At 43.9% G+C, this 12,739-nt stretch overlaps 1 protein-coding gene across 1 annotated transcript in view; it reads left to right on the top strand.

Annotated features, from left to right (window-relative positions):
• Positions 1-969: 969 nt before the first annotated feature.
• Positions 970-12,739, top strand: part of papss1 (3'-phosphoadenosine 5'-phosphosulfate synthase 1) — a 28,677-nt gene continuing 16,907 nt past the window's right edge. The window contains exons 1-7 of the mRNA XM_061829182.1: positions 970-1,526; positions 8,267-8,381; positions 8,519-8,754; positions 10,303-10,441; positions 10,793-10,911; positions 10,999-11,112; positions 12,002-12,113. Of these exons, the coding sequence (XP_061685166.1) occupies positions 1,467-1,526; positions 8,267-8,381; positions 8,519-8,754; positions 10,303-10,441; positions 10,793-10,911; positions 10,999-11,112; positions 12,002-12,113 (895 nt within the window). The 5' untranslated portion in view covers positions 970-1,466. The remainder of the gene's footprint in view (positions 1,527-8,266; positions 8,382-8,518; positions 8,755-10,302; positions 10,442-10,792; positions 10,912-10,998; positions 11,113-12,001; positions 12,114-12,739) is intronic.

Below are 12,739 nucleotides of genomic sequence, written 5' to 3'. Positions count from 1 at the left end.
ATTTGAAACCTCACACTGAAGAATATCCAAAGTTTGGTTTCCTCTTTTGCCGGAAATTTGTCTTGCTACTGAGTGGCTTTGATTCCGAGATAATTCCACTTACGACGCTGATCCCATGCTGAAATTCTTATTGTCCTCCAAAAAAAAAAAGAAAATTGTTTATGAACATTGAAACATTACATAGTTTTGTTTTTTAGAACTACCGGTACGTGTTTCTGTTGGCTGCCACCGTGTGCCATCTCCAAGTGTCATTGGAGTAGCTCGCAGGCCGGTGTGAAGGCACTGGGATGAGAATCGGCACCTCCAAACCTGAGACCGTGGTCCTCAGTCGCAAAAGGGTGGCGTGCCCTCTTCGGCTGGGGGATGAGACCCTTTCCCAAGACTTGTTCACGAGTGACAGAAGAATGGGACGGAAGATCGGCAGGCGGATCGTTGCGGCGTCTGCGGTGATATCGGTGGTTTGGGGAGGTGAGGTGGGACGACCCAGGATACGCTTGGAGGGACTATGTCTCTCGACTTGCCTGGGAACACCTTGGGATCCCCTTGGAAGAGTTGGAGGAAGAGGGAAGTCCCGACCTCACATAAGCGGAAGAAAATGGAAGGACACCAAACAGGACTGGGTGAGGAGTGTCAGGAGTCGTAGTCACCAGGTCCTTCTAAAGTGGAAATATGAAAAACTCAAAGTGGTGATGGAAAAAATTACATTGGTTGATACTGAAGGGGGGGATTCAAAATGGCCGACAGCATGTTAAAGCACTATTAGAAATTCTAAAGAGCGCAGGGATCTATTTTAGCCATTAGGAGTACAGCGTATCGGTGGTCCCCAACCCCCGCGGTCCGTGAATCAATTGGTACCGTGCCGCCGAAGAAATAATAACTTCCGTTGTATTCATTATCCAAGACAGAATAATCTTTAGTTTTGAAAAGTGACCGGATTCTCTTGGTTACATCTCAGTCATTTTTGCCTCCGCAACCGAGCAAAATAAGTAAAAACCACCACAGAAAGAAATGTGGAATTGCTGGTTCTTGTTATTTATTTTTTTCCACGTGTATTTTTACTTTTATCATTTTATATATTTGATCATTATTTATGATCGTATGTGCGAATGAATGATTTACAACCTCACACACACACACACACACACACACACACACACACTCCGGAACAGAAGGTGGCGAAAGTGCACCATTAGGCTGGATTCCAAAACAACACGAAGAAGACACAGATTTTTTTAAAAAAGAAGAAGAAAATAGAAAACGTGCCTAGCTTCGCCTGGCGACGTGGCCCCTCGCCTCTGCCCCTCCCCGCGCACACCTCCGCGTCGCCTCGCTTCCTGTTGTTCGCCTTCTGCTTAGGTGATACCTGGCGGCACCGTGTCGAGCTGAAATATCAAGTTTACGTTGAATCACGCCTCGTCGGCTTTAAAAAGCGCTCGAAAACGACGGCACTAAGTCAGCGGACCGACATGGAGATGTATGGAAACTCGCACAAAAAGCAGAAGCTGAGCAACGCGCAGCAGAATTGGGTGAGTGTCTTCGGTCGTGGTCTGCTGATCTCGCCATTCATCCCGGTCACGTCGAGGCATCGGGGTCGCTCTTCCATGCGCATTGCGTTACCATGGTTTGCATTTGTATGGGCTGCAGGTTAGCTTGTTTTGAATGAGTCGTGCTAGCGACAAAGTGGCTGCCTGGGTAGCCCGTACACGACAAATGGAATTCATTAAAATACTACATTTACTGCGGTCTTTTTTTTTTTTTTTTTGTCATTCAGTCTTTTTATATAGCAAGTGTTTCGCGAAACTACTGGGAAGTTGCATTTGAATAAACATTTTCTATTTGGGGGGAAAAAAAAATAAGTCAAAACAACAACAAAAGTGAGATCATGAGACATTATTTCGATTTGTCCTATATACTGATATTGTGGTTGTTGGATTTTAATCCCAGGTACTGTTATGAAACAGGATCGGGGATAAGATTTAACCACATAACTTTGCTGCTTGTCCTCACAAGGGTCGCAGGGAGTGCTGGAGCTGTCAACGGGCAAGAGGCAGGGTACACCCTGAACTGGTTGTCAGCCAATCACAGGACAAATGGAGACAAACAGCCACAGTCACAATCACACCTAGGGGCAATTCAGAGTGTCCAATTAATGTTGCATGTTTTTGGGATGTGGGAGGAAACCAGAGTGCCCGGAGAAAACCCACACAGGCACGGGAGGAACATGCCAACTCCACACAGGCGGGTCCGGGATTGAACCCGGGACCTCAGAACTTTGAGGCCAATGCTTTCCATCTGAGCCGCAGTGCCATGTCATTTTTTTTAATCTTGTATATTTTATAATTTAATTGATTCAACAAACTTCCAAATGATCATCGTACATGGTGGAACGGTACTTAGACTTGATTATTTCCATGTGGGAAAATGCTGACTCTCAAAAATAAGTGGAGGCAAATAACGAAGTCGAGGATGTTGCACATTTCCTCACGTTGGGAGTACTTTTCCTCTTGAGTAACCTCAAGAATTCAGATCAACGACGGCTTGTTGTGTCAAAAACCACTCCTGAAGAGTTCAAGTGCAACAGTGTTGCAATTTTTTGATGCATGTGAAACAACCTCAGCATCTTCCCGAAAAGGATCACACAGGAAGCAAAGTCTTGAAATTGGTTTCTCAAATTCTGGCAGACAATCTGTCAATCTGTTTTGTGTAGCGTCCACTGTCAAGATGCATACATGACTTCCTTTCCGTCTCCAGCTCTGAAGTGAGGTTTGGAAGTCGTCTGAAAGCATTAACTCATCATATTGATGAGTTTTGTCTTTGTTTGGTCAGATGGGTTAAAAAAAAAAAAAATAATAGCGGTTATATTCCTCATGTTTATCTTCACGGAAAAAAACCTTAAAGTCCCACTGACATGTATGGCATGATTTTTTTTTTGTATGTTTTTAATTTAAAAAAAAAAAAAAGCAGCCGGAATGGACCCATCTGTTTTTTCAACGCCCTGTCATGAAGTTGTCATATATGAATTTTTGTATCTCTCGCCATAAAAATCCTCTCGAGGCTCATGTGTTATAAAGTGAATATCATATGTAATTTTCATCACAATATTTATATGACAACGTATGTAGGGATGTCAGTGGCACTTTAATGTTGAAATCTTTGCAGGAATTTGCCTCGACTAAGCCATCTGACATCAGTGTGCAACAATAACCCTGAGCGGTCACTGTTTTCATCATCATAATCCAGAAGTGAGCAGAATAGGCGTCTTTGAAGAGATCCGGCGTAAATGGAACAAACGATCTTTATCGCCGCATCTGTTATTCCTCTCATATTGTGCTTGTTGGCGTATTATGCAGTGGAAATTAAGCAAATCCGCTGTGACGATCTGAACGATCCCCCGTGCTGAAAAATCTCCTTTTGATTAATGCGCATGCGTTACTAACGAGGGAATTCTGGGTATGTAGCGGACACTTACTCGGAAATCCCCGGGTCTCATAGTTACTTCTTCTGCACAGATGGCGCTAAAAGTGAGTTTCTTCCGGCTTGTCCCGTTCGGGGTCGCCACAGCTTGTCATCTCAGATGAACGCTCATATTTGTTTGGCCCAGTTTTTACGCCGGATGCCGTTCCTGGAAGGGGCGTGGAGACCCCAGATGAGATTCGAAAACCAATGCTCTAACCACTGTGCCATAGAGGGAGTTAACATATACGTGATATCTTACCTTAAAGCACAAATTGATAAAAAGATATACACATAAATGGACGTTGTGCGGCGACAAGTTGTCCAATGGCACATGTTGAAGAAGTATGGATGGGGATGTTCCAGACTGGCTGGAAGTTTCCAAAATATACACGCATGCGCATTAATCACAGCGAGATTTTTCAGCACGGGGATCGTTCAGGCCGTCATACCGGGAACGCATCGTTCTCCCTGCACTTGGCAATAAGCTCGTTCGAATGGCCTCACCCGTGGTGACGGACATCAATTTGTACACCGGAATCGGGAGTGCAGTATTTCTTCCAACTCACTAGCTTGCTAAAACGCGCCATTATGTGCACATGCGCGGTGGCTCCTTAGAGAAGGGCAGATTGGTCAAACCCACTCTCAGTCAAATTTCATATTGAGGATCGTAGACCGAAGTCCACGTTTTAATGCCATGCGATAAAGCCACACTAACTTTGCAATTGACCAGTAGATTAACAAGACTGATGATTTATTTTTTCTGACCAGTAGTCGATCTCGATTGGAGACCCCGTAGCTCAGTGGTTAGAGCGTCGTTTTGGTAAACCAAAGGTCGTGAGTTCGTAACTCACTGGGGGTCTCCACTTCCCCTTAGGGGTTGCGACAGAAGGGCATCCGGTGTAAAAACTGCGGCAAACAAATATGGTCGTGTCATCTGAGAAGATACGCTGTGGCGACCCCTGACTGGACAACCCGAAAGAAACTCTCAGTAGTCGATTGACGCATTGAGCACCCTACATTATAAATTTTTTTACATTGTAAAGAGTCCTTGTGGACACAATATTACAATAATTAAAGATGCTATGAGGTCAAAATGGTTAATAGTGCTCCTAAGTTAGTTTTATGTATTTTTTTTTTAGCTCAAGAAAACAAAATTAGCAGTCCTTTCCAGTAATATGGAACCCGTTTTTGAGCAATTTCACTGCCAAAATCCATACAAACCCCCACGTTGTGGCGTGATTGTGAGGTCAACGGCAGGTGTGGAGACCAAATTAACTGCGTAATCGGTGTGGTAAAGAAATGTACTGTACTATAAAAGTTGCAGTATTTAGTGACATTTTTTTCTATCTCCACCAACTAGACAACTTTTCAGGAAAATAGATTTCGTGAATATCCACATCTCGGGAAAAACTCCAGAATCAAGAACTTCACTGAGTAATATGCACATACTGTGAAGAAAATAAGTATTTGAACACCCTGCTATATTGCAAGTTCTCCCACTTAGAAATCACGGAGGAGTCTGAAATTTTTATCGTAGGTGCATGTCCACTGCGTGAGGGATAATCGAAAAACAAAAATCCAGAAATCACAATGTGATTTTTTTTTTTTTTTTTTTTTTTAAACGATTTATTTGTGTGATACAGCGACAAATAAGTATTTGGACACCTGAGACCTTATCTTCTTCACTGTATATGCAAAGATCACGTACACAGGTGTGTCAGTAGTCATCATAAGAGAATGCGCATACTTAGAATTTGCACAAGTCAGACGCCTCATTTACCAAACAGGTTCTGAGTTTGTTTTGTAAGACTGAAATCCAGAATGTGTGAGTACAAATAAATCAGTATTCATCAAACATGTGAACACCTGTCGCACGCACACCAGCAAGAGGTTTTGATAAATCACACCTGTTCTAAACTGCCACGCCCACACAAGTTTAGCATCATTTGCATTGGGAAACGCTTTGAATTGAAACGTGGTTTCACGGTTGCTCCAACTTCCGTATTTTCCGGACTATACGCCGCAGCAGCCATAAAATCCATAAAAACGAAGAAAAAAACCTCCCGAGTCACACTTGAGTATAAATCGCATTTTGGGGGGAAATTTATTTGATAAGATCCAACACCAAGAACAGATGTTATTTGAAATTTAAATGACAAACAATTTAAAATAAAAATAGAGGCAACAATAGGCTGAATGGTATGCTTACGTTACATAACACAACGAGAACGTGCCTGAAAAGTTTACCAAAACCATCCGTGTCACTCCAAATGCCCCTGAACTAAAATCCAATGAAATCTTCATCCTCTGTATCACTTCTAAACAAGTCCGCTAACTCCAGAGGTAGACGACACGCCGCTTCCTCTTCTACGTCGCTTACGTCACACTCGTCGTCGGTTGCAGCTACAACTAGCCTATCCCAGCCTTTCTGAATCCCGACAGGATGGTTTCGGTTGTCACAGAAGCCCAGACTTAGTTGAGCCAACCAATGACTTCCCGTAAGGTTGCAAGGCGGATTCACCCGGAAGCTGTGCTCTCGCAGTGATGGAGAGACAGTTTGTCCTCGTGAGGCTGTCGTTGTCTGCAGGCTTCGGGTCGAACGCTGATCGTGTCGGAACAACTACGGAATTATGGAATCGCTTTTGACAAAGTTTTCTCAAGGAAATATGTCAGACTCATCGTCGGTTGCAACTACAACTAGCCTATTCCAGCCTTTCTGAATCCCGACAGGATGGTTTCGGTTGTCACAGAAGGCCAGACTTAGTTGAGCCATCCAATGACTTCCCATAAGGTTGCAAGGCGGATTCACCCGGAAGCTGTGCTCTCGCAGTGATGGAGAGACAGTTTGTCCTCGTGAGGCTGTCGTTGTCTGCAGGCTTCGGGTCGAACGCTGATCGTGTCAGAACAACTTCGGAATTATGGAAACGCTTTTGACAAAGGTTGCTCAAAGAAAAAAAATACGAGGAGTACCGACGTTTTCAAGCAGAATGGACAGCCTTTGTGGAGAGGGAGGGTTCTGCTGTGTGTCTCCATTCACAGATGTTGAGTATCCCAAAATATTTGTCCTCGATGTTGCCAATAAACATTTTCCCAATTTCGCATAAAAACAAAATAATCAAACGAATAAAAGACATCCCTTTGTCGGCAAGAACAGTTCACTGTCGTACCATCATGATGGCAAATCAAATTGAATTACGTTCACGATAATAGTCTGAAAAATAGGGTACATGTTTGGGAAACCAGTTTCATTTCGGCTTGTTGATGTCTGTACGGAAGAGTTGGGTATAAACCAGAACCAAGGAAATAATTCTGTGCAAAACTGTCAGCATTATTTTGGCTTTGTTTTGGTTCCGAAATGCAACGTCGTCTCTCCAAACTCCCGCTAAAATATTCCAGTGACCACAAATCCCAGCAGTGACAGGAGCTGGATGTGTGCTCAGACGGTTTTTGTAACCGTCTTAGTGGGTTCTATTTATAGTGTCACTGTTCTTTACGAGGTTTTGCGTCTACGCACGGTCTGGGCTGTGTGCAAATTTACGCACGCCTCCACACACACACACAAATCCAACTTGATAAATCCCTTCCTTTGCAGAGGAATGCTTGTACACGCGCTTGATAACTGAGGCCGCAGAAATACACAAACGAGAGAATATGACCCTAAGTGTACGTTAACGTCAGGATTACACTACTGGTCTGCAATGATTCGATGCGTGTATTTTGACCATATTTAATTTTCCACAATTTCTTCCGTCGTTTAGATTTACACTGGTGGTTTATTGGTTGAGCAGAGGCAGTACATTTTAAAATGCGCATTGATGAGTATATTTGATTTATCAGTTTACGCTGCACTTACATTAGCAGATATCCCATTGACCGTTTGTATCAGATGTATTTCGAAGAGCCCTGATTGCCAACTAAATTTACATTTCCATGATTAAATTTCCATTCCAAAAAGTGCCACTTTAGAACATCCATCCATCCATCCATTATCTACCGCTTTTCCGGGTCGGGTCGCGGGGGAAGTAGCTTCATCAGGGATACCCAGACTTCCCTTTCCCCAGCCACTTCTTCCAGCTTTTCCGGAGGGATCCCGAGGCGTTCCCAAGCATCGTCTCTCTCCAGCGTATCCTGGGTCGTCCTCGGGGTCTCTTTCCGGTGGGACATGCCCGGAACACCTCACCAGGGAGGCGTCCGAAATCAGATGCCCCAGCGACCTCATCTGGCTCCTCTCAATGCGGAGGAGCAGCGGCTCGACACTGAGCCCCCTCCCTGATGACCGAGCTTCTCACACTATCTCTAAGGGAGAGCCCGGACACACTGTGCAGGAAAGTCATTTCGTCCGCTTGTATCCAGGATCTTTTTCTTTCGGTCACGACCCGCAGCTCATGCGCATAGGTGAGGGGAGGAACGTAGATCGACCGGTAAATTGAGAGCTTCGCCTTTCGACTTAGCTCCCTCCCTACCACAACGAACCGATACAAAATCCGCATCACTGCAGACGTTGCACCGATCCGTCTGTTGATCTCCCGCTCCATTCTTCCTTCACTCGTGAACAAGACCCCAAGATACTTGAACTCCTCCACTTGGGGAAGGATCTCATCCCCGACCCGGAGAGGGCACGCCACCCTTTTCCGAATGAGGACCACTTTAGAACAAAAAATATATATATATTTTGCCACAATCCAGCCTTAAAGACATTGGAATCAATGGGTTATCTGCAGTTTTGCAGCAAAGTTGTACACTCAATATGACCTACGTTGACGCAAACAAAAACAATTCTCAATACATTTTTACATGTGGCCCAATACAGGGGGCGCAGCGCGCCACAAATGTCACTTACCAAGCGCACCACGTCAGCAGGAACAAGCGAGGGCAGGTGGTGGGCACGAGAGGAGGCTTCAGAGGATGCACCGTGTGGCTCACTGGTACGTTACAAAGGTTAATTCTTGATCCTTCGATGGAGTAATTCATAGGATTATAGATTCTGAAAATATTCAATAGTGACATTTTAAGTGGCTTTGGCCCCATTTTGTGATTTCATTTAGTTGTTTTTGTCGTCAAGGTCTGTCTGGCGCAGGGAAGACCACGGTGAGCATGGCCCTGGAGGAGTATCTGGTCTGCCACGGCATCCCGTGCTACACGCTGGACGGGGACAACATCCGGCAGGGCCTGAACAAGAACCTGGGCTTCAGCCCAGAAGACCGCGAGGAGAACATCCGGCGCATCGCCGAGGTGGCTCGCCTCTTTGCAGACGCGGGCCTGGTCTGCCTGGCCAGCTTCATCTCCCCCTATGGCAGGGTGCGTTAATAATTCCGATTCCATATTCGATACCCCTTATCGATCTGATTCCATATCGATTCTCGTTGGGTGAGGGAATGAAGTAATGCAACATGAATGTGTTTGCTTCAACTCTTTATCTTTATATATATTATTAAACTTTAGACAGGTTAGCATATTCAGCAGGCACAAATAAGCTATAATGTATCCTTAGAAAATATGAAAAGTAGGTAACTTGTCAACGTATGTCAAGGTACCAAAAAAACTTCACGCAGTTTTTGATGGCAGATGATTGACGACTTTTGTATGCGATGCTAACGAGGATGGGTACGGATTACATGCTTATTAATTTTCTTAATGTCCTGTGTCCTTTGACAAAAGTTGAAAATATTTACTGTTGATCTTGCATACTTGTGGTTTGGAACTTGCGGAATCCCGTTAGCTGTTTTCACCGCATTTTTTTTTTTTTTCAAAGTAATTTTTAGAAAATTTATTTTTCCCCATCTGTTTTTGTGGGGAACCACACCTGAAATTTGACTATATAGTGCCACTTATTCAACAATTTTGGGAGTTTCAACCCCTCCAATTCTAATAAGCGTCAATTTCACAACAATTTTTGCTATCCGTGATCCGGGTCGGTTCCACTGTATGCCATTTACTGTCATGTTTGGCCTATAAGCCGGGACTTTTTTCCACACGCTTTTAACCCTGCGGTTTATCCAGTGATGCGGGTAATTTGTGACTTTTACCGGTCCGGCCCTGTTAGCGCTGCGCTAGCGTGTTACTGGCGTGTCTCTGATTTTTACCGCTATGTTTTATTTTTCTTCACTGGCCCTGTTAGCGCGGCGCCAGCATATTTGCGTTATAGTCTGTGTGCCGTCTGTCTTTGTAAATATCTCGTGTTTCAATGTGGGCATTTGCAGGTTTTACACAGCAGCGGCATACGTACGTACCAAATGGTATTTCCTTTACAAAAGTACTGGGTGAGGCTTATAAACAGGTGCGCTCCCAAGGCCGGGAATTTCGGTATGCATTACAAATATGCTGTATTTCTACACAAAAGAACCCTAAACATTGAATATTGGAACATTTGATTCTGGGGTGATATCCTGCATTAAAAAAAAAAAAGACTTTGTAAAGATTTAACCCATTCATGGGCAGGGTGGCAATTTTTTGCCTTATTGCGATAAGTCTCCTAACAGGCCACAATCAAGGAAATACCACTTCTTTTTCGTTTATGGTTAAATTATATGATAACTTTACTAATTTATAATCTTGTCCCAAAAATGTAACTGCTAACTTTGACCGATGAGTTATCCTCTCTTGATACCAAATTATGGCTTCAGATTAAAACACTTAAATATTTTGATATACTGAATGATATAATGCGTGAAAATTATAATGTCCCAAAAATGGGACGCTGCCCACGAATGGGTTTTAAAGTTCCTACAATTGCATTGTCACGGCCAACTTCTATTGCCACTCACCCGAGACAGGAGCAAGTTTTGCTGAATACGTACGCTTGCTGCACATGCACCAAATTGTTTCTCATGACCGAGTTGCCTGCAGGATCGTCTCAATGCCAGGAAGATCCACGAAGCGGCGGGGCTGCCTTTCTTCGAGGTGTTTGTGGACGCCCCCCTAGACGTGTGCGAGCAGAGAGATGTGAAGGGCCTCTACAAGAGAGCAAGAGCGGGCGAAATAAGAGGTAGAGTGATTCATAATCCAGTTAAAGTTCTACATTTATCAACAAGTTTTTATTTTTTTTTTGTATCAGTAAAAATAAAATCATGGCGTTTGTAATTTTGACTTCTTAAATATATATATGTACGTATGTGCGTTTTCTCCCTTGTTTTCATCTCTGCCACTTTGAGTAATTTTTAATTAATTAAACACAAAATTGGATTTTTGTTACACTTGGAAAATAATCGAGCTAATGTGATTGACAGCTAGCAGGTGTCAGACGTAAGTAACAGAACTGATGAGCTCATTGTCATCCCCACACCAAGCATGTTGTGTGATGTTTAATGAAAGCGTACATCTTACGTCCCCCGTGCAGGCTTCACCGGGATCGACTCTGAATATGAAAAACCCGAGGCCCCCGAGCTGGTGCTGAAGACTGACTCGTGCAGCGTGAACGAGTGCATCCAGCAGCTGGTTGACCTGCTTCAGGAGAGGGTGAATGCACGCACGGCGTCGTAACTTTTCCTGACAGCTGTCGTCGTACAAATCTGGAATTGTTTTGCTTTTCTGTGACTATCGCAGGACATCGTACCGGTGGATGCTTCCTACGAGGTGAAAGAGTTGTACGTCCATGAGAACAAACTGGACCTGGCCAAGGCTGATGCGGAGACGCTGCCTGCTTTTCAAATTGGAAAGGTTCTTCTTTGTTGTTTTTCCATAACGGACGCCACCGTGCACAGCAATAGATTTTTGCTGACCATCCACAGTGTTATGACCACTCATGCGATCCAGTACAAATTCCACGAGACTTTTCTCCCCTTTTGCCTAGCTAAATTTAATCAGCCTTTTTGACGGCGCAGTGTCATCTCATGTATAGAAGCTAACGCTCACCTCGCCCCACCCCTGGTAACGAGCACTGTCAAATTGCCAACTTGTGATTTTACTGTAATTTCCCGAGTATAATGCGTCCTGAAGTATAATGCGCACCACTAATTTGCTGCTATCTGTATGCTCAAAATATTAGGATCAGATTTAACTTAAAACAAACTCATTGGCTGTCGTTTATGTTTCGTGCAGTCGCAGCAAATATGCTATGCTAACGATCGGGGAGATCAAGAGTTCAAGTTGGCAGTGCACATTACCGTAATTTATATAAATGTGTAACATAAAACATCAAATATATCAAAATGTATATGTACCTTTTTTTTAACCACTCTATGTTCCTGTATACTACTGTACAATGTGATTGTGTGTATTTTTATTTTTCTATCCATACCTAAATATAATGCGCTCTCTTGACTTTTTGAAAATACTTTTGGGGAAAAAAAAATTGTGCATTATTTCAGAGAAATTACAGTAACTCCTCCGGCAACAATTCTAATGTTATTTGGGACTCTTGAGACTCTGCAGCAGTCAGAAAAGGAGATGTCCCCCCCACCCTCTGGAAACAACAATCGTGCTTGCGCGTAGCTGGCACCGTGGCAGATGAACCCAATGGTGCTTGTGCAAAGCGCCACCGTGTTGCGACATATCTCTTTGTAGCAAAATAAATGGACAGTTGCTGATGTTTTTTTGTGACCCTCAGGTGGACATGCAGTGGGTACAAGTGCTGGCCGAAGGCTGGGCCACGCCACTCAACGGCTTCATGAGGGAGCGAGAATATCTTCAGTGTCTCCACTTTGACTGCCTGCTCGACGGTATAATTTTATTAATTTTTTGAAAGCAGCACATTAAGAATTTTCTTGACATTTTTGGGTTAAGGTAAACTGTGGAGAATGACTTGTAGATCCGCTTGCCACAATCTGGTTCAGATATTACTGCTTTCACTACTACAATGGCCGGTGTGACGGTCTGAGCGCTCCCAGTGCTGAAAGGTCTTCTTCAGGTTAACGCGCATGCGGAGAATTTTTCTACTTCCGTGCCAGTCTGAAACTTCCCCATCCATGCTTCTTCCGCGTGTTCATTTTCCCTCCGCTTCAAACAATACGTTCGCAATTGTTTCTGCATCCTTTCATTCGGCTTTGTGAGACGTCCGTAGCGAAATGCACGCGAAGCGAAAATGAACACACGGAAGAAGCATGGATGGGGAAGTTTCAGACTGGCAGGGAAGTAGAAAAATTCCAAAAATTCTATGCGCATGCGCATTAATCCCAAGGAGACATTTCAGCACAGGGCAACGCTCAGACGGTCACACTGGCAGTGAAGTTAGCGAGTTGTCCCTAGTGACTTTTCTTGACTCCACAAGGGACTACGAGTTAAAATAAATACAATTATTTACTTTTCCAACTAATCCACACCTGAGGTGGTTAAAATATGGTTTATT

This window comes from Syngnathoides biaculeatus, chromosome 9, assembly GCF_019802595.1.
Source record: "Syngnathoides biaculeatus isolate LvHL_M chromosome 9, ASM1980259v1, whole genome shotgun sequence".
NCBI lineage: Eukaryota > Metazoa > Chordata > Actinopteri > Syngnathiformes > Syngnathidae > Syngnathoides > Syngnathoides biaculeatus.
Note: the sequence above shows the minus strand (reverse complement) of the source record. Positions and strands in the feature narration are given on the sequence as shown.